General features: G+C 39.9%; 1 protein-coding gene across 3 annotated transcripts in view; it reads left to right on the top strand.

The window, feature by feature from the left end:
* appl1 (adaptor protein, phosphotyrosine interaction, PH domain and leucine zipper containing 1) overlaps positions 1-27,649 on the top strand; it is a 51,899-nt gene that overhangs the window by 17,285 nt on the left and 6,965 nt on the right. For 2 of the 3 annotated variants that reach the window (XM_041191071.1, XM_041191072.1), the window contains 15 exons: positions 2,508-2,595; positions 3,309-3,350; positions 4,453-4,511; positions 4,791-4,937; positions 11,042-11,124; positions 12,043-12,201; positions 14,743-14,931; positions 19,246-19,288; positions 20,356-20,412; positions 21,841-21,932; positions 22,422-22,604; positions 23,323-23,375; positions 24,857-25,031; positions 25,125-25,161; positions 25,369-25,515. In XM_041191071.1, coding sequence (XP_041047005.1) covers positions 2,508-2,595; positions 3,309-3,350; positions 4,453-4,511; positions 4,791-4,937; positions 11,042-11,124; positions 12,043-12,201; positions 14,743-14,931; positions 19,246-19,288; positions 20,356-20,412; positions 21,841-21,932; positions 22,422-22,604; positions 23,323-23,375; positions 24,857-25,031; positions 25,125-25,161; positions 25,369-25,515 — 1,554 coding nt within the window. Of the gene's footprint in view, positions 1-1,998; positions 2,033-2,507; positions 2,596-3,308; positions 3,351-4,452; positions 4,512-4,790; positions 4,938-11,041; positions 11,125-12,042; positions 12,202-14,742; positions 14,932-19,245; positions 19,289-20,355; positions 20,413-21,840; positions 21,933-22,421; positions 22,605-23,322; positions 23,376-24,856; positions 25,032-25,124; positions 25,162-25,368; positions 25,516-27,649 lie in introns of all 3 variants that reach the window. The other variant, XM_041191073.1, reaches the window with a different exon arrangement.

The following is a 27,649-nucleotide window of genomic DNA, read 5'->3' on the forward strand; positions in this document are numbered from 1 at the left end:
GAGTTAACCAAGCCAACAGATTGTCATAGGACAAATTAAAATATGAACAATGGAATGCACTATTCCTATGTCATGGTTTTTTAAATAAAAACATGAAAGTTCAAGTTGTTAAATTTGTCAGAGCTAGATATTGAATTTAAGGAAAAAATGCTTCTGAATTTAACCTGATTGGCATGTGTTATTTGGCCCCACCACTTTGTACTGAATGGGATAGATTTAGAACAGATCTAGCATCTGAAAGCTAAACACATATGAGCTGCTTGGGCTATCAGCAGCAGCGGCAGAATTATATTTAGTCACAATATTTAACCTCATGACCCAGCATATTCCTCACTCTATAATTACGATCAAGCCAAGAGATCAACGCTGGTTCAATGGGGAGTACAGGAGAGCATGCCAGGAGCAGCACCAGGCATATCTAAAAATGAGTTGCCAAACTGATGAAACTACATTACAGAACTACATTTTTGCTAAACAGCAGAAGCAACATGCAATAGACAGAGCAAAGCAATCTCGTGACAAATGGATGGGGTCAAGCTCTGCAGTCCTGCCATATCAAGTTATGAATGGTGGCGAACAATTAGACAACAGGAGGAGGAGACTTCCCCAACTTCAATGATAGGTAAGCCCAGCACATCGCTGCAAAAGGCTGAAACGTTTGCACCATCTTCAGCCAGAAGTGCCAAGTGGATGATCCATTGCCGTCTCCTCCTGAGGTCTCAGCATCACAGGTGCTAGTCTTCAGCCAATTTGATTTACTACACATGATAACAAGAAAATGACTGAAAGCACTGGATACAGCAAAGACTATGGACTCTGACGACATCTTGGCTATTGTATTGAAGACTTGTGCTCCAAACTAACCTCACTGCATTCCAGTCCAGCTACAACACTGGCATCTATCCACAATGTGGAAAATTGCCCAGATATGTCCTGCCCATAGAAAGCAGGATTTATTACCAGCCTGTCAGTCTATTCTCCATCATCAGCAAAGTGATGGAAGGTGTCATCAACACTGCTACAAGTGGCACTTACTCAGCAATTACCTGCTCATTAAAGCTTAGTTTGGGTTCCACCTGGGCCACACAGCTCTAGCCCTCATTACAGTCTTGGTCCAAATATGGACTAAAGAGCTGAACTCCAGAGGTGAGGTGAGGGTGACTACCCTTGTCATCAAGGCAGCATTTGACCAAATGTGACACCATCTACAAGGTACAAGTCAAGGAGTGTGATGAAATATTCTCCATCTGCCTGGATGAGTGCAACTCCAACAACACTCCCAAGACAAAGCAGCTCACTTGATTGGCGTCCCATCCACTACCTTAAATATGCACTCCTTCCACCACTGGTACAGTGGCAATGGTGCGTACCATCTACAAGATGCTCTGCAGCAACTCACCAAGTCCCTCATTACAGCACTTTCCAAACCCATGACCACCTGGAAGGACAAGAGCAGCAGACGCATGGGAACGCCACTACCTGCAAGTTCCCCTCCAAGCCGTGACTTGGAGCTATATAACTGTTCCTTCATTGTCGCTGAGTCAAAAACCTGGAACTTTCTTCCTACTAGCACTGTGGGTGTATCTATACCACATGGACTGCAGTGTTTCAAGAAAATGGCTCACCATCATCCTCTTGAAGGAAATGTAGGGTAGACAACAAATGCTGGCCTAGCTAGCAATGCTTGCATTCCATGAACAATTTTTTTTAAATGCAATTGACAGTTAAACAATATTTCTACTTTTTATCTTTGCATCATTTAAGGTAAGTTTTTTAATGTTAGAAACAAAATGTTAAGATTCATAATAGAACTGTTGAGTTTTCAAAATGCATTGGATTAAACAGGAGAACTTCTACTTTAGTGTAGTCATGTAAAATGTGGAACAATAGGGATGAGTGTTCATAGTGATATTGCATTTTTTTCCCATATGGAATGATCCAACACTTTGTTTTTGGTTTCTTTCCCTTCCTACTGCCAATTTTCTACTCTCCTTTTAGTTCCGCAGATTCTGGGCATTGTGCAGTGTTTCAGGTCAGTGGTCATTCTAAATGTTTGATCCATAGATTACGTCAGCTTGCTTTGTGGCTCTAAGGAGCAGCATAGCTCACTTCAATCCTGTTCTCACCCGATGTCCATACAACCACTTTCTGGAAGAATCTGTTGATGGAGAGCAGTGACAAAAGCTCAAGCAGTTGTTGTCTTCGCTAATTGAGGCAAATTGTAATACCCTGCTGCCATTCCAGATGATACCAGTTATTTTAGTGCAAATCAGAGATTGAACAAACCTATATGCCTCAGCTAGTATCTGAATAAAGCCAGTGAACCATTGAGAGTGGTCCAGGATTCAACAGTTAAAATGACCCCAGGTGCTAAATCTTTTTTCCTATGATCTCCTAGATTATTTGAAAGGTCTGCCAATTTGGAATTTTACACCTAAACCTAATTTTAAAAGACTTGAGATTGTTGTATTTTTTTCTAGAGAATGAACTGTACTGTTGTCTTCTAGCTCAGTTCCTGTCATGCTGTACTTTCAACACAGTTAGCTGATGCCATGATGTTCTCAATTTCACAGTTTAAGGAAAAGGATTTAAAAGGTACGAAAGTTGTTTATCTCCTCTCCTTGTGTAGTTATGTTAAAAACAAATATCAACTTGCAAATGTTTAAAAATAGCATACATTCCTGTACATTGGATGTATGTTACGTTGGATTATCAAATGTGTGCTCCAATGAAAAAGCAAAGTAGGGCAAAAAATAAGGACAAAAAAGACAGGTGCATTTATATAAAGGGTGGAATTTTACAGCCCCTTCTGCTGGCAGGATCTTCCAGTCCCATTGAAGTTGATGGAGTTTTGAACGGCTTGCCCCTTTTTCTGGCCCTGCCCCTGTCACAATGGAGTGGTAAAATTCTGCCCAAAGTCTTTCATGTCCTTTAGAGCAGCCCAAAAAAGTCAATTATTTTTTGTGTATTTATATTAAGTGAAAAAACATGCAAGCCAGTTTTCACACAGCAATCAGATGAATAACCTGTTAATCTGTTATACTGATGTTCGTTGAGGGATAAACAGGAAGCTGAGGTCTAGTTTAATTCTAGTCTAGTTCAAAAGTTGACACCTCCAATAATACTGCAATCTTTCATTGCTGCACTGAACATGCTCATATTTTAGAATGGAGCTTGAATATACCACCTTCCGATTGAAAGATGAGAGTGCTACCACAGAACTACTACTGACACTTATGTGGATAGCATAAAATCAATCAAATCATGACCAATCTCTTTTAACTAATAATATTTTCATTTATTTTCAGAAATGCTAACCCTAAATGAAGTCTTTGCTATAGCAAGTAATGGTGAGTGTCATTTCATTTATCAAAATGTCAGTGAAAAAAGATTTGGTGAGTAAAGTCCTTTTCCTTTATTTTGTACCCAACTTCAACATTACAGACTTCAGTGACGTGTAAGATAAGGGTCCTTCTCATTTTTATCTGAACAAATCTCAGAACACCCACTAAGATGGCTTTAATTTCCTGCATCAGCTGCCCTTTTATCATCCATGTAAAGCAACTTTTATGCCAATTTGAGCCATATATACGAATAGTCTTGCACTGTATCAAGTACCACCAACGGACTGCTCAACTTCAATTCAATGATAGCTTCTCAAACTGTTCTTAATTAGAGCCCATTAACTGATATGCATTTTCTTCACAGAATTTCAGTAACATTTACATAACACGATGATGAGAATTTTGATAATTGTTAGGAATAATATGTGACTTCCTACAGAATCATTTTAATTGAGAATAATAATGTGACTGAGGGTCTTGAGCTGCTCTGCATTGAATTCCATGGGGTTTGAGGGACAATGGCTCCTGAAACACAAGCCTTACACAACGAGTGAAATCCCTCAAGTGAGTTGTCTGGAATTGTTAAATTGGTAGCTGGGAAGATTCAGTAAAATAGGCCTTTTATACTGCGAGAACATATTGCCTTTACTTTCCAGTTGAAACAGGTTGTATTAGATGTGTGTTTTTGGAGGAGGTGGCACCAGCTCTGTACTGAAAGGGATGTAAAAGTGGTTTTGTTTCTGCCTTCTAATGGTCACCAAACATGGCTGCCTGGTGAACAAACGTTCAAAACTAACTTCTTGCCATTGTGTAGATTTTACAATGGGATAGAGAAAAGGGAACAGGAAATATTGAGTTTTATGTAGAACAATTAACTAAGTTTAGTACAATGTTGATATAATGTTAACATTGCTCTTGTAGACACCACTATAGGTCTTTATTTAACTAAATAGCATCTGGTGTCATTCTTGATTGAAACACGATTATGAAACAGAATGAGACTTTTTAGCTTTTATTTTTTTGTTTACAACCTTCTGTTGTATTATGTGTGCATATATCTATATACATATGAAACCAAAATATCTTCATCCATTTGTCTTTCTCACAGATCATGACATGGCTATTAACAAATACAGCAGACTGTCCAAGCGGAAGGAAAATGACAAGGTTTGAGCGCTAGCTTTGGCTTTCCATTCCATTAAGAAAGCATATTTTTCCTTGTTCAGCTACATTGTTTATGGCAGCTGCTTTTAGATATTCTTGAAAACTATTTGGAAAACATTGTTATGATGTCTGGTGATACCAACAGTAGTGTAATGTACCAGTAGGATTTTTGTTAAAAAATCTCTACTCAGTTAACGCAATCCAATCTGTGTCCAGTCAATGTGTTAAAAGTTTAAAAGATTAATTGAGGTGTTTTTAAAAAGTCACCTTTTTTCCAAACAGATAAAACTAGAGGCAACTGAAGATCTGTACACATCCAGGAAGAAGCAGCACCAGACCATGATGCACTATTTTTGTGCATTGAACACATTACAGTACAAGAAAAAGATTGCACTGCTGGAACCTCTCCTAGGCTACATGCAAGCGCAGGTCTGTTGGTGTAGCACACATCAAGGATATCATGAAATTGAAATGATTCTTTTCATTCTTATTTAAGTTGCTAACTTTCCAAATAAAATCCCCAATATCGTGGTTTCACTTAAAAATACAATTAAAGAGGAATCACAAGTGATAGATTGTGGGAATCAAGATCCTGGAACTCCCTTCCCAGCAGCATTCTGGGTGTACCTACTTCAGATGGACTGCAGCGGTTCAAGAAGGTGGCTCACAACCACCTTGAGGACAGTTAGGGATAGGCAACAAATGCTCGCAGTAATGCCCACATCGGATGAAAGAATACAAAAATGATGGACAGAACAGTCACGCGTTTGGAATTTAGTGTTACAGTTGAGTACTTCTGGGTCGGTTATTCATAGAGTCATAAAGTTATACAGCACAGAAACAGGCCCTTTGGTCCATCATGTCCATGCTGGCCATCAAGCACCTATCTATTCCAATCCCATTTTCCAGCACTTGGCCCGGAGCCCTGTTCTCTTCACTCCTCAGAGTCAAAATGCTGAATAACGGGGGCTGCTAGCCACTGGGCCCATGAGTGATGGCTGCAGCCAGGCCATGCAAATGTCCTGAGAGCCAGAATCAATGTGCACCTGGCATAGCATTAGGCAGAAATTTACACTCCTGTACACTGTGCTAACAGCATTCCTTAGTTGCTGACTCAAGAACACTCATTACTGCACCTTGTTAATTGACCTAAATGTTAATTTTACCACAACAATCATGGCTAGATTTAGGCCTTTGGATTGTATACAACATGGTTGCTTGATTTTATGCATAACCCAATACCAAGAACATAAGAAATAGGAACTCGAGCCTGTTTCACCATTCAGTAAGATCATGGCTGATCATGTGTTTCGATTTTCACGTTCCCATGTAACCCCGCTAACCTGAGATTCTTGTTAGGCAGGCGATTCAATCTACCCCTGCCTTAAAAATATTCAATAACCCTGCCTCCACCACCTTCTGAGGCAGAGAATTCCAAAGTCGCACAACCCTCTGAGAGAAAAAGTTCTCCTCATCCATGTCCTAAAAGGGCGACCCCTAATTTTGAAACAGTGCCCCCTAGTTCTGGACTCACCCACAAGAGGAAACATCCTTTCGACGTCCCACTTGTCGAGGCTGTTTAGGATCTTGTATACTTCAATCAAATCGCCTCTCACTCTTCTAAATTCCAGTGGAAACAAGCCCAGTCTGTCCAACCTTTTGTTATAAGACAAACGCATTCGTTCCAACTATCAAGTTAGGAAACATCCTTTGAATCGCCTCCAGTGCATTTACATCCTTCCTTAAATATGGAGACCAAAACTGCACACAATATTCGCAGTGCAGTCACACCATTGCCCTGTATAACTGAAGCATGACATCCTTATTTTTATGTTCAACCCTTCTCATCTTCTCATAATAAAGGATAGCATTCCATTAGCCTTAATTACTTGCTGTATCTGCATACTAACTTTTTGTGACTCATGTACTAGAACACCTAGATCCCTCTGCACCCCAGAATTATGCAGCTGTTCTCCATTTAAGTAATACTCTGCTTTTTTGTTCTTCCTGCCAAAGTGAACAACTTGACATTTTCCCACATTAAACTCCATTTGTCAGATATTTGCCCACTTACTCAACCTATCTATATCCATCTGCAACCTCCTCATGTCCTCTTCACAACATTCTTTCCTACCTATCTGCAAATTTAGCTACCATGTCTTCACTCTTCTCATCTAAGTCATTGATGTAAATTGTAAAAAGTTGAGGCCCCAGTACAGACCTTTGGGACTCCACTCGTCACATCCTACCCATTTGAAAAAGACCCATTTATGCATACTCTCTGCTTTATGCCAGACAGCCAATCTTCTATCCATGCTAATATGTTACCCACTACACCATGCGCTTTTATTTTCTGTAATAATCTTTGTGGCACCTTTTCAAATGCTTTTTGGAAATCTAAGTGCAGTAAGTTTACAGGCTCACTTTATCCACTGCGCGTGTTACTCCTTCAAAAACTCCAATAAATTGGTTAAACCTGATTTTCCTTTCACAAAACCATGCTGACTCTTCCCAATTGCCTTGAGCTCTTCTAGGTGCCCCTCCTTAATGATCGATTCTAATAACTTCCCACAACAGACGTCAAGCTAACTGGCCTAGTTTCTGTTTTCTACCTCCCTCCCATCTTGATTTTTGCTACTTACCAATCTGATGGAACCTTTCCATAACCTAGCGAATTTTCGAAAATTAACACCAGCTATCAATTACCTCATTAGCTACCTCTTTTAAGACTCTAGGATGTAGTCGTTCGGGACCTGGAGATTTGCCAGCCAGCCTGCAACTCCATTAATTTGCTTAGTACAGTTTCCCTGGTGATTTCAATTTCACCAAGTTCCCCTCTCCCATTCACTTCCAGATTTACAGCTATTACTGGAGTGTTTTTTGTATCCTCCATAGTGAACACACAAGCAAAATATGCGTTCATTTTTCCACTATTTCCTTATTATCTATTATTAACGCCCCACTGTCACTTTCGAGAGGACCAACACTCATTTTACGTATTCTTTTTAAATACGTGTAGAAACTCTTGCTATCTGTTTTTACATTTCTAGCTAGCTTCCTCTCATACTCTAATTTCTTTCTCCTTATTAACCTTTTAGTCATTCTCTGCTATTCTTTATATTCTGTCCAATCATCTGTCCTGCCACTCATCTTTGTGGAATTGTATGCTTTTACCTTAAGTATGGTGCTTTCCTTAACATCTTTAGTTAACCACAGAGGTTGGGTCCCTCTCCTTAGAATTTTTCTTTTTAGTAGGAATGTACCTATTCTGAATACTCTGAGATATACCCTTAAATGTCCGCAACTGCTTCTCTATTGATACATCCTCTAGCCTGGTTTCCCAGTTCACTTCAGCTAGCTCAGATTTCATCCCCACGTACTTGCTCTTATTTAAGTTTAAGATACTAGCCTTCTTCTCCCTTTCAAACTGGATGTAAAATTCAATCATATTGTGGTCGCTGCCACTTAGGGGTGCTTTTACTCTGAGGTCATTAACTAAACCTGTCACGTTACACAATACCAAGCCTACTATAACCCTGCTCTCTGGTTGGTTCCAGAACATGTTGCTCTAAGAAACTATCTTGAAAGCATTCCAAGAACTCCTCATCCAGGCTACTATTGCCAATCTGATTTTTCCAGTTTGTGCAGATTAAAGTCACGCATGATTATTGCCGTCCCTTTAGCACAAGCACACAATATGTTCTCTTGAATACTTTGTCCTATACTGTGGTTACTGTTAGGGAGCCTGTATACCATTCCTACTAATGACTTTTTCCCCCTACTATTCCTCATCTCCACCCAAAATGTAGATTCTACATCCTGATCCCCTGAACCAAGGTAATCTCTAACTATTGCACCAATGTCATCATTGATTAACAGTGCTACCCCTCCATCTTTACCTAGCTCCCTATTCTTCTGAAATGTCACATACCCATCAATATTAAGGACCCAATCTTTGTCGTCTTGCAGCCACGTCTCTGTAATTGCTATAAAAACAAAAAAACTGCGGATGCTGGAAATCCAAAACAAAAACAGAATTACCTGGAAAAACTCAGCAGGTCTGGCAGCATCGGCGGAGAAGAAAAGAGTTGACGTTTCGAGTCCTCATGACCCTTCGACAGAGCTTGAGTGAATCCAAGAAAGGGGTGAAATATAAGCTGGTTTAAGGTGGGGGGGGAGGGGGGGGGCGTTGGTTTGGGTGAGGGGAGAGAAGTGGAGGGGGTTGGTGTGGTTGTAGGGACAAACAAGTAGTGATAGAAGCAGATCATCAAAAGATGTCACAGACAACAGAACAAAAGAATACATAGGTGTTAAAGTTGGTGATATTATCTAAACGAATGTGCTAATTAAGAATGGATGGTAGGGCACTCAAGGTATAGCTCTAGTGGGGGTGGGGGGAGCATAAAAGATTTAAAAATATAAATAATGGAAATAGGTGGGAAAAGAAAAATCTATATAATTTATTGGAAAAAACAAAAGGAAGGGGGAAGAAACAGAAAGGGGGTGGGGATGGAGGAGGGAGCTCAAGACCTAAAGTTGTTGAATTCAATATTCAGTCCGGAAGGCTGTAAAGTGCCTAGTCGGAAGATGAGATGTTGTTCTTCCAGTTTGCGTTGGGCTTCACTGGAACAATGCAGCAAGCCAAGGACAGACATGTGGGCAAGAGAGCAGGGTGGAGTGTTAAAATGGCAAGCGACAGGGAGGTTTGGGTCATTCTTGCGGACAGACCACAGGTGTTCTGCAAAGCGGTCGCCCAGTTTACGTTTGGTCTCTCCAATGTAGAGGGGACCACATTGGGAGCAACGAATGCAGTAGACTAAGTTGGGGGAAATGCAAGTGAAATGCTGCTTCACTTGAAAGGAGTGTTTGGGCCCTTGGACGGTGAGGAGAGAGGAAGTGAAGGGGCAGGTGTTACATCTTTTGCGTGGGCATGGGGTGGTGCCATAGGAGGGGGTTGAGGAGTAGGAGGTGATGGAGGAGTGGACCAGGGTGTCCCGGAGGGAACGATCCCTATGGAATGCCGATGGGGGGGGGGTGGTGAAGGGAAGATGTGTTTGGTGGTGGCATCATGCTGGGGTTGGCGGAAATGGCGGAGGATGATCCTTTGAATGCGGAGGCTGGTGGGGTGATAACTGAGGACAAGGGGGACCCTATCATGTTTCTGGGAGGGAGGAGAAGGCATGAGGGCGGATGCGCGGGGAGATGGGCCGGACACGGTTGAGGGTCTTGTCAATGACTGTGGGTGGAAAACCTCGGTTAAGGAAGAAGGAGGACATGTCAGAGGAACTCTTTTTGAAGGTAGCATCATCGGAACAGATGCGACGGAGGCGAAGGAACTGAGAGAATGGAATGGAGTCCTTACAAGAAGCGGGGTGTGAGGAGCTGTAGTCGAGGTAGCTGTGGGAGTCGGTAGGTTTGTAATGGTTATTGGTGGACAGTCTATCACCAGAGATTGAGACAGAGAGGTCAAGGAAGGGAAGGGAAGTGTCAGAGATGGACCACGTGAAATTGATGGAGAGGTGAAGATTGGAAGCAAAATTAATAAATTTTTCCAAGTCCCGACGAGAGCATGAAGCAGCACCGAAGTAATCATCGATGTACCAGAGAAAGAGTTGTGGAAGGGGGCCGGAGTAGGACTGGAACAAGGAATGTTCCACATACCCCATAAAGAGACAGGCATAGCTGGGGCCCATGCAGCTACCCATAGCCACACCTTTTATTTGGAGGAAGTGAGAGGAGTTTAAGGAGAAATTGTTCAGTGTGAGAACAAGTTCAGCCAGACGGAGGAGAGTAGTGGTGGATGGGGATTGTTCGGGCCTCTGTTTGAGGAAGAAGCTAAGGGCCCTCAGACCATCCTGGTGGGGGATGGAGGTGTAGAGGGATTGGACGTCCATGGTGAAGCGGAAGCGGTTGGGGCCAGGGAACTGGAAATTGTTGATGTGACGTAAGGTGTCAGAGGAATCACGGATGTAGGTGGGAAGGGACTGGATAAGGGGAGAGAGAAGGGAGTCAAGATAACGAGAAATGATTTCTGTGGGGCAGAAGCAAGCTGAGACGATTGGTCTACCGGGACCAATTGCTATCAGACCATATTTATTTACTTCAATATGGGCCATCAATTCATTTGCTTTATGAATGCTATGTGTATTCAGATAGAGAGCCTTCAGTTTTGTCTTTTTGTTACCTTTGTAACATCTAGTCTTGACTGTTGATGTATTCTTAGGTTTTTTTCTCTCTGTCCCTTCCTGCCATTCTCTGACCCTCATTTCTCATATTACTATTTTGCTCTCCTATCTTGACTCTACACCTTGAATTGCTACCTCCACCCAAGCTTGATCCCTCACCCCTCTTGTTTAGCTTAAAGCAATAAGGTGATACATTCCTCCACTAGTCTAGGATAGGTTTGAGCAAGGATGAAAGAGCAGTGTAAAACTCTTGTTTCAAAATGCTGATACTTCAATAAAACAGGATCATACAAATCTCTCTCTGGATGATTTTCCTTAGATGCACTAATGACAATTGGTATATTTCAGATAAACTTCTTTAAGATGGGTTCTGAGCACGTGACTCTACAGCTGGAAGAATTTCTGACAAATATTGGTGCCAGTGTGCAGGGGTAAGCAATAATTGGCCTTTGAAACTGTTCTAGTTATAAATTACATTCCACCTCTAACTTAACCAATCTTAATATTCTCTATGTCTCTTCCAGCTGGCTAATAAAAGTTCTATTTGAGTTAATTAAAAAGGGGTTCATAATAGTTCAGCTATGTACTTACAGTATGAAAATTAGACTTGCAGAAGTCCCTGCTAGTTAATACTGTGAGTAGTTGAGCGATATAGAAAGCTCTTTTTTGCACTGAGATAATGAGCTGAGTTTGGGGCCGATTTTGGCTTTTCGACTTGATCTGCTTGTGGGTTGAGGTAGATTGTGATTACCTTGATTGTCAATAAACCTGTCAAGCTTCTTGCATGAATAATCATCTGGTGCATTCCAGGGAGCAGTTGGTGTCCTTGAAGCCATATGCTAACAAGGTGCAGAGAAACCAGAAAGGAAAAGATTTTCCTTTTATTGTAATAAAAACAGAAAATGCTAGAAAAACTAAGCAGGTCTAGCAGCATCTGTGGAGAGAGAGAAAAACGGAGTTAATGTTTTGAGTCCAATGTGACTCTTCTTTGGAATTGTTTTTATTTCCTTGTGTCCGCAGGAAGTAACTGTTTCCACATCTTTGCAATGTTTACATGATTCAGATAATCCACACTTAAAACATTATTGAGCTATTTATTTCAGGAGTGTCTTTATAACCACCATCTTAACACACACTAAAATGTATTATTTATCAATCTAAAACAAAGTTTAATTTGTATAGTGACCTGGATTTTAATACAATTTAGAATGACTATAAACAGTAGCCTTGGTTTGGATTATTGTGCATAATTTTAGTGAGTGGTACTAGATGCAGTCCCCACCATTTAAAACATCCATGGTTAAAATATTTGTGAAACAATAAAATCAGTCTATTTCTCCCTGTTCTAGTGTCCGTAGGGAAATGGAGACTGAACTGGAAACCATGCATCAGACCATTCAGGACCTGGAAGTAGCCAGTGATTCATTGTACCTCCCTGATCCAGATACCAAAATATTCAACATCAATAGAAATCTGACTAGAAAAACTGGTTATATGAATACAAGAAAGTAAGTGCCACACATTATCATGGGATTTTTTTTCTTACATTCTCAAGAATGAACAGTTGCATTTTGTGAAGCTATTATACATATATGTGTCCATCATGTGAAGTTACTGTCAGAAACCATGTATGTTTCATGGGTAGGCAGTTGCTCGAAGCTGATTTCACTTTAAACAAATGGAAGATATTGACACATCCAGTAAGCAGACCTTAAAGCGAAAATAACTTTGAACCATAGAGCAACATAGAAACAGGTCATTTGGCCCATTGAGTCTGTGCCAATGTTTTTTCTACATGAGCCTGTGAATGTTAACTTTTGTTCTTGTTTTCCATACATTTTTCAAACAACTATCTATGTTCCCAAATGGTTCAGTTCTTTTTCTTGGCCAGACATTCCCACATGCTTTGTATTTTCTGAAGTAAAGCAATTGATGATTGCTTCCTTGATTAATTAGTAACTCTCGGGCGTAGCAGCAGTCTGGATACAATAATTTGAATGCACAGGCTGGACACCAGTTAAGCAAAAGATTAGATTCCAATGTGTTAACATTCACTGCCAATTAATTACTCCAGTTTAAAACAAGAGAAGAAAAATTGGAGCAGAGGTTAAATTGATTTTTTTTTACCTCCGATAGAACAGTTTTCAAATTTGTTGCATCTTACATCAGGTAATAAAATTTACTTCAATAATAAGACAACTTGCATGTTTGCAATGATCACTTAAAAAAATGTTTCTCACTTGTCCTTTGTAGATAACTTGAAGATAAAGAACTTCAAGGTGTTCTCAGCTTTTTAAAATCTTTTCTGATCACATGCTTAATTGCATTTATATTAAACAATAACATTCTATTTTGTCTTGTCTGATTGTGCATGTCAGTTAAAATTTTCCTTGCCATTTACCTAATGCCTGAATCAGTTGCTCCTTTTTAACCACAATCAGTCCATCTGATAAAGGTTGATTGTTTTGTACAAACCCTCAACTGTATTGAGAACACCAAAAATGTATTTTATCCATTTTTGCCATTGATTTCTGAGACATGTTTATGTTTACTTTTCTTTTTGTCTCATTTTCAACTTCAACTATATTGTCCCTTTTTAATAGCAGAAGTTGCAGTTTCTTAGTTGGTTATTCTAATCTCATCAAGTATGATTGGTTTACTTTGAACAGCAAGTTTACGTTGGTTGTTATAACCGTCACTTCCTGGTTCCTTTTCAGCCTTATTTGCTAGCTCACCATAGAATGACAGTAACTATTTTCTGTAGGACTTCTGGGGTGTCCTGTGGTAGCAGTTTGTGGTAGTGCTATATTGGAATATGACCATATGTATTGCTTGGTTATTCTTCAATTACATAATGAATAACAATCTTCCTCTACTATTATTGTACATTATATGGAATGTGTGAAGCATCTTTGACTGCTAAAAGGATGAACTGTATTTCCCAGGATTCTAACTTCCAAAAGTTTGCCTAGATCTCTTTCCATTTTATCTTTCACTGCATCCAGTCTCCTTGAGTCGCCACTCATAGTGCCTCTGATCTTATAAATTTCTGCTGTATGTTCCTTAATGCTTTCTGAGCCATTATGTAATTCTGTTATTTTAAAGTTGAGTTCCAGAAGACATTTTTCTAGTGCCTTATTCCTCTTTCCCTTCAATGGGTACAATCGTTGAGTCGCAATATTGTAATGAGTTCTCTTGCTGGTTGCATGCTGCTGAGGAATAGAACACATTTTGTGCTTTTGGCACCAGTTATCTGCATCAGGCATTTCCAGATCATTTATAGCAGAGCAAGATAGAGTAGGCATCTATCTTGCTTCAATAATGTGTCTTAACTCATCACTCGGTAGAGCTCTCTTTACTGCTTGAATGTGATTATTTTCTATTTCTGTCAGCCAATCTTTGATTGAGATCACCAAAGTTTGCCAAAATATAATCCCATTGAGTACTGAGTTGTGTGAGCTAAATTTCATTTCACATAGACCTTTACAGGCTATAGAGAAAAGAGTCATTTGTTCTGTGCATTGAATTCAACCCTGGGTTCCATTGATGAAAGAGGCAGTACGTTAACACACTGTATCTCACAAGCCCAAATGGAAGACCTTCTCTTGATCTTTGATCACAGACTATTATTTACTTGATTGTTTGATCCATACAGACTTTCATCTATTTTCTTGCCCCCTTCTGAAAATATCCATGCCTTTTTTAATTTTTTTTATGGATGTGGTTTTATATCTTTTACACTCTTAGTTTCTTGTTTATATAAGATAAATGCATTATTACATCTAATTCAGTGCATTAAGGTGTTTCAAATGACAAACTCTTATTAGCATTATTTCAGTTAGGGTGATTTTTTTCCAAAAAGAGCCATGGAAGCAATTAAAGGTGAAACAACTGTGGTCCACTGAAGCTTGTAGCCCCAGAAATGACCATCGTAAAGTTGGCTGCAAGCTAATCTGTGGTATTGCCAATATGATGTCATGCTGACTGTTAGAAAAATACAAGGCAATACACAGTTCTGCTTTTTAATAATCTGTCTTAATTGGTTCTAGCAAAACCAGATTAGTATCATCTACCTGGGAAAGACATTACTACTTTACCCAGGGTGGGAACCTGATGCGACAAGCTCGAGGGGATGTTGCAGGAGGTCTTGTCATGGACTTGGACAACTGCACTGTTATGGCTGTGGATTGTGAGGACCGAAGATACTGCTTTCAAATCACTGCCTTTGATGGGAAGAAGTAAGTATTGTCCAAATCTGTGACCAGCTTAATTTATTGCATAACTCTTCATGCAATATATTGTCCTGCATCTTAAAAGTTGTTCATGTTTTTGAAAATGGTAACTACATTAGTTAAGCTGAAGGAGGAGAAAGCCTTGGGAATGACAGGTTACATAATGAGGATTCTGAGAGAGCGACGGGAAGAAATTGCAGAAACTCTAGCAATTATATTTAAAGTGCTTCAGCTGCTTATATTTGAGGTGTAGATGTGTGCTGGTGGTCTGGTGAGTGGCCATTGTAGTTTCTATTTTTCAAAAAGGAAACAGTAATCCAAGTTAATTACAGGTTGGTTAGCTTAACATCTGTGATTGGAGTTTTTATAGCGATTTTATTAAGTATGAAATTGTCTCTTACGTAAATAGAAAATATTAGAAAATAATGCCAAATATTTTCATAAAAGAGAGATACAAAGCACACACTATAGTTAAGGAGGAGTGTGAAATATTGGATGGGATAAACAGTGAGGAATTCATGCACTAGGACACCCAGAACCCTCTGCACCTCAGAATTCTGCAATCTCTCACCATTTAGATAATATGCTTATCTTTCCTGCCAAAATGGACAATTTTACATTTACCCACATTATACCCCATCTGCCAGATCTTTGCCCACTCACTTAACCTATCTATATCTGTTTGTAGCCTCCTTATGTCCTCTTCACAACTTATTTTCCTACCTATCTTTGTGTCATCAGCAAATTTGGCAACCATCCCTTCAATCCCTTCATTCAAATCAGTTATATAATTGTAAACAGTTGAGGTCCCAGCACTGATCCCTGTGGCATGCTACTCGTTACATCTAGTGTCATGTTTAATGAACCAGCTTGGCTGGATATTAGTATCTGTGATGGTGGGTTTTTAAAATTCTTTCACGGGGTGTGGCCTTCGCTGGATAGGCCAGCATTTATTGCCCATCCTTGAGAAGGTAATGTAGATTACTTCCACGGTGCTGCTAGGAAGGGAGTTCCAGGGGTTTTGACCCAGCGACAGTGAAGGAATGGTTATATAGTCCCAAGTTAGGATGGGGTGTGACTAGGAAAGGAAATTGCCGGCAATGGCGTTCCCATGCATCTGCTGCCCTTGTCCTTTGAAGTGGTAGAGGTTGTGGATTTAGAAGGTGTTGTCGAAGGAGCCTTGGCGAGTTGCTGCTGTGTATCTTGTAGATGGTACACACTGCTACTGTTTCGGTTGTGGAGGAAGTGAATGTTTAAGGTGGTGGATGGGATGTCACTCAAGCAGGCTGCATTGTCCTGGATGGTGTCAGGCTTCTCAGGTTGTGGGAGCTGCACTCATCCAGGGAAGTGGATAGTGCTCCATCACACTGTGACTTGAGCCTTGTAGATCACGGACTGCCTTTGGGGAGTCAGGAGGTGAGTTGCTCTCCTCAGAATTCCCAGCACCTGACCTGCTCTTGTAGCCACATTATTTATATAGTCCGGTTCAGTTTCTGGTCAATGGTAACCCCCAGGATGTTGGTAGGGGAATTCAGCGATGGTAATGCCATTGCATGTTATGGGAAGATGGTTAGATCCTCTCTTCTTGGCGATAGTCATTGCCTGGCACTTGTGTGGCGTGAGGAGAGAGGAGGCCAAATGGATTGTCCCCTCAGGCTTTTCAGCTGAAGATGCCTAAAAAGACTTTGCTTACCTTGTTCCTGCTTTCTTATGTGTGGTTCCACCATGGTTGAGGATGGGAATATGTATGATGATTCCTCTTCCTTGTTGTCCACAACCACTCTGGAATGGATGTTGTAAGCTGATCCTTTAGTTGTGGGAACCTTAGCTCTGTTTGCAGTCTGATGATTTTGGTGTTTTGCAATTAACTAGTCCTGTGCAGTAGGGATGTACCTCAATCTAAGTTATGTATAGCAATGCTTCTGGCACAGCCCTGTTCTATAATCCAAATTGAGCCAGAGTTAGTTACCTAGGTCAGTGGTGATCAAGGAGTGAAGGATGTCCAGGGCGGTAAGTTTATCGGTTTGATATATATAGTTCTGCTGCTGTTAGCCCACAGAACCTCATGGGTGGGCATTTTAGGCTGCTAGATCTGTTTTTAGTCTGTCCCACTTAAGGCAGTGGAAAATTTATTCACTGTGAAGACAAGGCTTTGTCTTGAAAAGGGCTGTATCCTGTTTGCTACTATCCACGGACAGTCATGTCTGCAACAGGTAGGTGAGGGAGTACAAAATCAAGTAGTTGCTTCTTTGTTTTTCTCATCAACTGATGCAGGCTCCATCTGCCAACTTTGTTCGTTAAGACTGGGCCAGCTTGATCAGTGGTGGTACCATTGGTGATTGGCATCATAAACTCCCATTCCACAGTACATTCTGTGCCCTAACTTCCTCAGAGTTTCAGCAAAGTGATGTTTAATATGTGGGATACTGATTGTTGGTTTAGAGGGGCAAGTACAGGGTGGTGAAAAGTTTCCTTGATCTTATTTAACTCAAGCTGAGATTTTGTCGGGTCTGGAGTCAATGTTTAGTATTCCCAGGGTCACTGTCACTCATCTGTATGCCACTCTGCCCTCATCTATTAGTGTATCTGTTCTGCTGGATACCCAATGGAAAAGCCTGGAATGTTGATTGAAAGATATGATCCTGTGAATACAACAATGCCAGACTGTTATTTGTTTAGACTGAGACATCTCTACAAACTTATATACCAGTCCCGATATTAGTGGGAAATACTTTATAGTGTTGTCTGGGATGAGAGTGCATAAGACTTGTCCTGATACAACGCCTGAATGAATATGATGTGCCTCACAGCAACTTAGGTGGCATCAGTTTAAAGATTTTTTTGTAGCTATTTGTTGTTTTGCTGTTGACAACTTTAATATTTACTATTTTCCCATTTGCTGTAAGACTAACCCCTGCCCCACGGCCCCCACACCATTGCACATACAGAATAGGTTTCCAATTGAGTTTCCCTGTATTTCTTCTGATCAGAAGAGGACAAGCAGCAGAAGTATTTAGCACCCCACTAGCATTACCCCAACAAGGGAATACACAGACTGAACTGCAAATACTTGGCTTTAGTCAAAGGTCCTGTACTGCAGAAACCTTACTGTGCTAAGGAAGCTGTGAGAAAGGTGCCACAATGGGACTTATAGCCCACTCTCCACTCACGTAGCACACTGTTGGTGGCGTTTCAGGCTGCCACGGGGATACCAGTCAACTGTACGTAGATGCATTAAATTAAGCAAGTCGTAGATCTATTGTTTGAAAGAAAGAAAAAAGATAGATTTACATTTATATTTTGCTTTTCACAACCAGTGAAGTACTTTTTAAAGAGTAGCCACTGTTGTAATGTTGGAAATGCAGCCGCTAAATTGCACTCAACAATCTCCTGCAAACAGCAACGTGATAGTGAACAGATAATCTGTTTTTCTTAACATGATGTTGTTTAAAGAATAAATGTTGACCAAGACACTGGGAATAACTCACCTACCCTTCTTCAAAATAGTGTCATGGGATCTTTATATCTATCTGAACAGCCAATTGGGTCTCGGTTTAATGCCTCATTTGAAAGAAGGCTCCTCTGAAAGCGCAGTGTTGCCTCAATACTCTACTGGAGTGTCAACCTTGATTTTTGTGCTTAAGCCCTTGATCGAAAGTTGAACCCAGAACCTTATGATTCGGCAAACAGTTTTTCTACTTCCGCTTGAATAATCTAGGATGACTATTTCAGAGTTGGAGCTTAGGAGAGATTGAGCAAGCCAACAGAATGTGGTGTTGTACACATTCAATGAAGAATAAAATTGGGTGGTATTTAAAATGAACCTTCAATCCAAAAGCACCCTGTTCCCACCAAATAGATCAGATTAAAATCAGGTTTGGATGTTGATCAGAATTAGAAGTCCTGGATTAATATTCTTTTCCTAGCCCAAGGACACCGAGGCCAATTGTTGCAACAAAATGCTGACCTACCCAAGTTCAATTAACTAGTACAGAGTGAGTGTTGAACTTTGGATCCTGTGTTCTGAATAGCTTTAGATGACATCTACCACTGTCACAAGACCATCAGCGGAACATCAGTGGGTGGTGAAAATATGAAAACCATTTTGCAGAAGCACCATTTTCAGAACCACTCATTTACAACATTTAAAAAATTGTGATCACCTTTTCTTATAAGTGAAGTCCTGCTGTTTCAAATGCTTATGGTTGTGATAATTCAGCTCTTTAATAATGTTCTGTACCACTTTATGAAATGGTTTAACACATTCTCACTTTTTTTGTTCAGGAAAAAAAAAACTGATTTTACTTTCTAATATTCCAGAGCTGTTATTTTACAAGCAGAAAGTAAAAAAGAATGTGAAGAGGTAAGTTTTGGGACTAGTCTTTCGCAATATGAGCATTTCTTCCATGATATAACTGTTTAACTATTCAAGTATGATCTTGCAATAGCATTTTTGTATATGTACTGTGATACTCTTATCACTTCTAAAAGATCATTTTAATTATGGGTGCTGATTTCTCATTGATAATCATTGTGCTAACACCAGCAAAAATAAAAATGCTAAAATATTACATAGACTATGAAGCAAAGCAGACAGAAAAAATTGAAGAAGTAACAATGAAAGTGGTGAGCAAAAGGTTGAAAATTGCCCTATTATCAGACCCATTTAATGTTATAATGCTTTATGACACATTTCAGTATGTTAATCATTGCAAAATCTGTATCGCTGCATTAGAAACAGTATTCCAATGCACAAAAAAATCACACTTTGTTAGAAATGTAGAAAACTTCAAAATGCTGTGCACTACTTCGTCGAAAGTTGAAACTGTCACTGTGTTGTTTGAACAAGTTAATTTGCAAATTGCTGTTAAACTGAATGACCTGAGGCTTTGTGTACTCTATCTGGACTTTTTGAACTGAAAAGGAACTTTATCTTGCTACTGGAGTAATATATTGTGCAATGCTTAATATTACATTGCCCTTATAAAACATTCTATCCAGCAAACAGCAAACATCACTGCAGGAGATTAATTATCCATGCAAAAGCATCGAGGTGTTCCCTTGATAGGAAGGCTATGAGTGAGAACCCTATTGAATTTTTAATATCTAAAACTCTGATCTTGTGTCACTGCCATTCACTTGATGTAACATATGCCTAAACAATTGATTATTAATAAAAATGTTGAGTTGTCTTAACTCTTTCCTGGGCCATATATTGATTCCGCTATTATGTTAGCAGCCAGTACACAGATGCTTATTTTAGCATTAAATGTATGGCATCCATGGAATAGAAAGTGTTTTTCTTGATGAGTGGCCTTCATTAATAAGAAAACATCCATCTTCTGTGATGGGAAGAGAATATACTGTGCTTGTTATTTTCTAGATCATGCATATTATAAAAATGTTCATTTAGCTTAATTTTTTTTACAGTGGATTGCAACAATCAATAACATTTCCAAACGCATCTATCTCAGCGAAAACCCAGAAGTAAGATTACATGTTACTGTCACTGATATTTCCTATTTGCATTAATGAAATGAAAGAATCAGTAAGTTCCAATAGGCTCTTGAGTTCAAAGCATGCCTTAAGCTGTTAAATTCACAGGATCTCTTTTCCAGTTATTTATGTGAAATCACTTCTGTTAATTCAAACCTATAATTCTGTCACAGCCACTCCATAACCTCTGGAAACTTGAATTTATTGAGAATTGATTCTTCATTGGGAAACTTACATCTTAACAAATGCATTGCTATATAAAATTCAAAGGACCCAAATGCCTTACTCCTTAAAATTAATTGAAGATGGGCTGTTTTTTTTGAAAAAAAATCATTTTTATGCTCATCAATGTGACTTATATTAGTGCTCTGAAATGAAATACTTCCATATTTAGCAACAATTCACAACACCGAGCATTCCCAAAAACAGCTATATTATAAGCATGCTGCAATGTGTTTTTACAAGAGGCCTTAGCATTGTGAATTGTTGCTAAATATGAAAGTATTTCATTTCAGAGCACTAATATAAGTTACATTGATGAGTATAAAAATGATTATAAAAACAAAAATCTAAGCAATTGTTGGAATATTCTGCATCAGCTGTTTGAAAGGATCTTTTCTTAATTCAAATACCATGTAAACTTTTGTATGCCTGCTAGTAATAGATCTGTGTCCAAGCAGTGATATTCTTATTGCTATTGGCCCTGAATGGAGAATTGTAGGAAAGCCAAGTTTTGCTAAATGTGAAACACCAAAAATTTTAAGGAAACGGAACCATTTGATATTGATATTCTGCAATATTATGCATTCGATTGAGTCTGCTCATATTCTATACTACAAAATGATTGTTTCATCATTCCATAAAAATGTTGTATCTTTAGTCCTTTTGGGACAAACAACATTTGGCTGAAAAATGCAAATTGAGTTCACCAGGCTACTGAGTGAGCTACTAAATAACCCTAGGTGCTGACTATATAATAAAAAGTTTCAATAATCAGTGGAATAATTAATTGCCAAGGCATCACAGTTATAGCCCTATAGATTGGTTAACTTGTGAAGTGTATGGAAGCAAATTGTATCAAACCGTACAGGAGTGTTCTCTACAGCTGAGTGCCATAGCAGTCATTTGTGGATCCAGTGAGCACAGAAATGGCTGAAAGCAAATTCTGAAGTATTCAGCTTCAAACATTTGTTTGAAACTTGATCATCTCTGTAACTTGAAGTTGGTAGTTGACTGCATAATTTATCTTTCATACTGAAAACTTTAAAGCTCTTCTCTATTTGTCCTGTCTTATTGGCAGGCAGCAGTTATTTTGTTGCCTGCTGGCATTGCTCACCATTGTCCACTGGTGAGCTTGGAGTTTTGGAAACTTGCAGCATTTAGAATAAAACAATAAGCTACTTTTTGTTCTTATTACAGGAATTGGCTGCTCGAGTAAACCAGTCTGCTTTGGAGGCTGTTACACCTTCCCCTTCATTTCAACAGAGGCATGAAATCTCAAGGCCTACAATGTAAGCAGAAATTAAATCACTTCAGGATTCAATTCTAGAATGAAAACATATACAAAATAAAAACAGAAAATGCTGGAAATACTCAGCAGGTCAGACAGGACCTGTGGAGAGAGAAATAGAGTTAACATTTCAGGTCGATAGACCTTCATCAGAATTCTAGAACGATTTAGCTGCTTTCTATTAGGAAAAAATAATCACACACCTAACTGTTCTTTACTCGGAAACATCTAAGTCATGCTTTAATTGGTATAAATAAACATGTTAGCCTGGATGTTGTGGTAGTAATGGCAGTGAAACTGTCAGCATTCACCATCATTTCTCCTCCAAAACTAACTTAAAACTGCATTGAGCTATGTTATCACCATATTTCACCTACTGTATTGTATCTCAGTTGCCTTTTTTAAAAAAAAATGTAATACAAGATGTATATTGATTTCAAACAACCTGGGAAAAAGGTTCAATTTTTTTGTTCTTACATTCATGGAACAGCCATAGCAGACCTCATCCCTCTCGGACAAACAGTTCCAGCTCCCTTGGATCAGAATCTGCTGCCCTTTCTGCAGTGTCACTGGATTCAATAGTTGCCCCAGACACACCCATTCAGTTTGACATAATTTCTTCTGTCAGTGATGACTTGCCTAACCAAGCAACAACTTCAGGACAAGGTACCAGGTAAGTGAAACATGTGCAAGGTTTTCTGAGTGTTATTGAACTTTTGCAGATCAATAGTAAGAGGGTAAGTCTTCTGATTAGGCTGAAGGCTTTGTGTTTAATTTAGAATTTTTCTTATATATTCATTATGGCAATATGATCAGTTCAGGATGTTTCAATGACATCATTGGATTAAAAACATACTGAAATATTCGTACTTTGATACATAGCACAAGAGCTTTTTATATTGAGAAATTCCATTCTGTCGATAGGTTTGAAATGTTTCTCTTACAGTCCAGCTCCTTCATGCAGTGAATAGCTCAGCCAAACAGATAAGAATCCCAAGGTTTGATCTTCAATCTGAACTGAGTTAGGTAATCATAATAAGGCAGTGAAAGGAGCACTACAATTGACCAGAGCATCCTGGATGAGGGAAAGGTGGGGGGGGAAATCAGAGAACCCCTGTTTCTGGTTACTCTCTAGCAATCTCAACTGAAGTGGACATGTGGATTCTGGATAAATGGTGAGATCAAGATTGGCTGTGATGTCCTCTGCAGTGGAACCGTCCACAGCTACTCACTGTTTAGGCTCAAAATAAGTTTGGAACATGTCTTAGAGTGGTGCCCATAGAGATGTACCTTCAGGCAAAGAAGGGAAGCAAACCTGACAGAAAAAGAGGAAGAAAAATGGTTCCTTTAAAAGTAATCAGATGTTTTGCTATTTGTAATTCTTCCACTAGACGGACAAATCCATTTGGAGAATCTGGGGAGCCAAAAACAGAAGAATCTGAAGGTAAGGTGCAGTGTTCCTGTGGCAAAAAAAAAAAATTACAAGTGATCCCTCATTGAATTTACAGCGATAAGCTTTAGATTAATCAAATCATATTAGTGATAGTCTTCTCTCATCTGCCTAGGTCATTCCACATATACATAAGAATGGCCATCATTTGCTATGTAAAGGTTATTTAGTCCTGAGAAGTAGACTCATAGGGCAGGATTTCGGCCTGGGCGGGGGGGGTGCGGTTGTTGACCGCCATCCGCGATCGGCTCCACACTGTGATTTCATGCAGATGGGCCAATTAAGGCTCACCCCAGCGTGGATCGCGAGCGGCAGCGCTCAGCGCTTCCAGTGCAGGTGGGGGGAGGAGGGAGAGCCTGGCCTGGTGCGCAGTTTGTGCATGCGCGCGAAAGAGCACTTCAATCTCCAAGGCACGGAGCTGCCTCAGACATTGAAGCGCTTCTTAAAAAAGTTAATAAAGAGTAAAAAATTTAATAAAACCTGTCCCATCTCATGTGACTCTGAGATGTCACATGAGATGGGGTCATGTTTTTAATTCCTAAATTAAGTTTTTATTTAATGTGTGTTAGCTTTAGGAAACCTCATCCCACTCGTGGATGAGGTTTCCTAAAAAATGTAAAGGCTGCTTGGCCTTTTTGCCTGCCCGCCAACCATTAGGTTGAATAGGCAGCATAAATTTCAAGTTAATGCAGTTGTTAATGGCCTTAATGGGCCTCTTAATTATCGGCGGGCACGCAGCCGACTCTGGTGCGTGCCTAGTGAACGAAACATCGCGCAATGGCAATGGCATCAGGACGCATGCCTGATGTCATCGCACGTCATTTCACACTTGGGCGTGTCGGGCGCGTGCCCGCAGTATAATATTCTGGGACTCAGAGACGTTTACAGCATAGAAGGAGCCCATTCGGCCCATCATGTCCACGCCAATCAACAAAGCTCTGCAGACACTAATTCTCTTTATTGGATCTGTGACATTTTCAAAATCTAACAAGTAGTGCTAATCATGTTATCCATTACGCATTGTGGAACAATAAGGATTAAGAATCATGTTTAAGCTTCTCTAAGGTTTACTGTTGTCACAGTTTCTCAATTCATTTATAATATATTTGTTTAACAACATTTGGGTAGATTTAGACACATTCATTTTTGTGATGGGTTTGATTGTTATTATTGCATTTTAAGCTATTTCCTTTTAAAGGTAGCAGATTCTACTGTCTGGTCATAAGAATAAAGCATGTGGTAAATTAAAATGTCACTGGTACAACTGATTGAAGCTTCTCAGAAGTGCATTACAGAGATGGTGTAGCTTAAGCTCTGTAATACCTCTGCCTTGGAATACAGCTGCTGACCTAACCTAACTTGACACTGATCATTGATTCTATTTCCTTTATTTTTACCCTTTGATTCCATGCACGTATAAAGTGAACTGTACCAACTGAAACAAATTGATGTTTTTATTCTAATATCTGGTGCAGAGTCTATTCTTCATCAGCTGTTTATTGTGAGATTCCTTGGTTCAATGGAAGTAAAAGCAAATGAAACCTCTGATGTTATTTGCGAGACAATGCGTCAGATCCTTGCCGCCCGTGCTATACATAACATCTTTCGGATGACTGAATCACATTTACTAGTGACCGGTGACTGTTTGAAGTAAGTTCTTTTTTGTTGGTTCGCAGAACTGTTTTCTGTCTTTGACCAATTAAAGTATATATATGACTGACTATAATTTGCTTTACATTTTAGATTAATCGATCCTCAGACTCAAGTCACACGTTTGAGGGTAGGTATTAAAATTATTAACTGTCATTATCAATATTTTTGGAAAAAGATTATGAATGTTAGTATTTTCAAGCTCGTGCCTAGTTCACTATATAAAACAGTTTTATATCCAAGGTATTCCTGTTTTGCTTCTGTGTAATGATCCATTACTCCTGCGTTGCAGAACTTTCACTGAGTCTATTCTCAATGTTATGCTTTTTTGTTGCAGTTCCCTTTGCAAAATGTGGTTCTTTGTGCAACTCACAAAGAGAACAAACGTCTCTTCGGATTTGTGCTGCATACAGGAGGAGGCAGAATAGAAGGACGACCAATCTCGGTCTGCTATGTGTTTGAATCAAACAACGAGGGAGAAAAGGTCTGAAGGAGCATTTCTTGTGATAGTGTTTCCTATTCAGCTTTAAAGCAAATCAATACCATCAACTTGACAGTAAAACCAAATTTCAATTATTATATCATCATTCAGAACACTTGGTCTTAATTATTGATTTACATGTTGTGTGACCATAGACTGCACACTCTCATTCCTGTCTTGTCTCATTTAATCTCCATATCTAACCTGGAAATTATTTTGCGTCTATATAAGTGTGCATTTCAACAGCCTATATCCTTTTTTCAGCCTCTTTCATGCCAATCTCTGCTCCCACCATCTCTCTACCCAGTCATAACATATAATCATTTCACCTCTCTCAATCACTCCCACCCTCACCTCTACCTCAACCCATTACTGCTTCTTAACTTTCGTTCTCGTCTACCACTCTAATGGGATTGATTAACCCCGAGTGAGTCAATAACCATCCTCTGTGCCCCTCTCGGCTTTATTGTAGCAGGAGTTTCTGCTTTTAAAGAGCAGTAATTACGCCTGTCCGACCTTCCTCTTTCACTGACCTGCCTGCCCAACCTGCTTACCGGGGGCTAATCTCACTGGACTGCTTCCTGTGTCATTGGTACCATCCCCACATTCAGCCTCCTGACTCTCTCCCAATGGATCAACAATTGCTGTCCCTCCTCATTTTTCTTCAATATGTCCACTCACTCATGAACAAGATCCTTACCATCAACAACCTTGTGGATAATTGTATTGACTTCCTGCCTGTTATTGAAGCTTGGTTTACTGCTGATACACCTTTCCCCTAATTGAAGCATCCCTGACTGGCTATATTTTCCACCACCTGCCTTTCTAAAACTGTGTGGTAGCGTGGCCATTATCATTAATTAATACCTTTGCCTCTACCCCTATTCCTTTGGCACCACCTTTTGAGCACTAAAAGTCTTGTCTACCACCAAACTTTGAGATATCTTGCCCTTTTTCCCTCATCCTTCTGCAGTTCATGCTTGAAGACTTTTGTATCATTCACAGTGCCCTGTGAACCCTCTCTGAATTCATTGCCTCTCTTTTCTTTCCGAAATGCTTCCTCAATAAAAATTTTGCTACTCATACTTATGATCACCTTCCTGACTTTGCCACCTCCTCCAGCTTTGATTGTCAACAAGGCTATCATGAACACTTTCTTGTATCCTTCACTACCCCTCCTCCTACCCAGTTTCTTCTACAGCTGCCCTTGTGAAGCATACCTTCCCCCAAGTCATCTGTAACTGTACTGTCAAATCCTGAACTGCTTGGACTCTCCACTCACCACAATACCTCTGTAGATGTTGATTTGATCAATCACTTCTTCATCTCCATCTTTGATACCCCTCATTCCTTGGGCAGGATTTTTCTTGTGGGTTTTGGGACCCTGCTGACATGGTCAAATGGGGTTCAGAAGCTGGTATAATATGGGAAACGGTCACTGGACAGTGAATTTCCCCAATAGGTGGCCCTCCCAGACATAAAGAAATATCAGACTACCTTTTCAGGTAAATCTGAAGAACCCCAAGACTGAGGCACCCTCCCTCCAACTTTTTCAACTTTAATGTAAAATATTCCCTCAGTAGCTGGGTCACTATTGTGGAGCGGGAGCCTGGTCTGCTGCCGAGAGATCACCTCCAGGCAGCTGTCCTGTTCCCTGACACCTTTAGGGACCTGGTTAACTGGAAAATTCCAGTCGGCCTCCAACAAAAAGCTTTAATGTGTCTTTAAAAAGGTTAGTTGGCTACTTGCTGCTTACGAGTGGGTAGTCCAGCCACGTAGCCTTCATCCCACCTCCAGGAAAATGGCCGGGGGACAGAATAGAGCTGGGGTCTTGGCACATCAGCCAGCAGAGTGAAATTTACCTACCCACCTGCCTTTGTACCCGCTTCTATCAGGGCCTAAAAATTCAGCTGACTGAATTTGACCTCTTTAACACAGTTAACCATAACATCCTTCTCCAGCCTAGTGGAATAGCCTTCGGTTGGTTCCAGTTTTACATATCCAATCAAAGCCAGAGCATCTCCAGCAATTTCTTCTCTGCTTACCCTCCATATCATCATCTCTGGACTCTTAATTTGATTCATTCCTAACTGCCGCCTCCTTCATCTGCAAATATGGGGCCAGCTAATGACACAGA

The sequence above is a fragment of the Carcharodon carcharias genome, chromosome 7 (genome assembly GCF_017639515.1).
Source record: "Carcharodon carcharias isolate sCarCar2 chromosome 7, sCarCar2.pri, whole genome shotgun sequence".
Lineage (NCBI taxonomy): Eukaryota > Metazoa > Chordata > Chondrichthyes > Lamniformes > Lamnidae > Carcharodon > Carcharodon carcharias.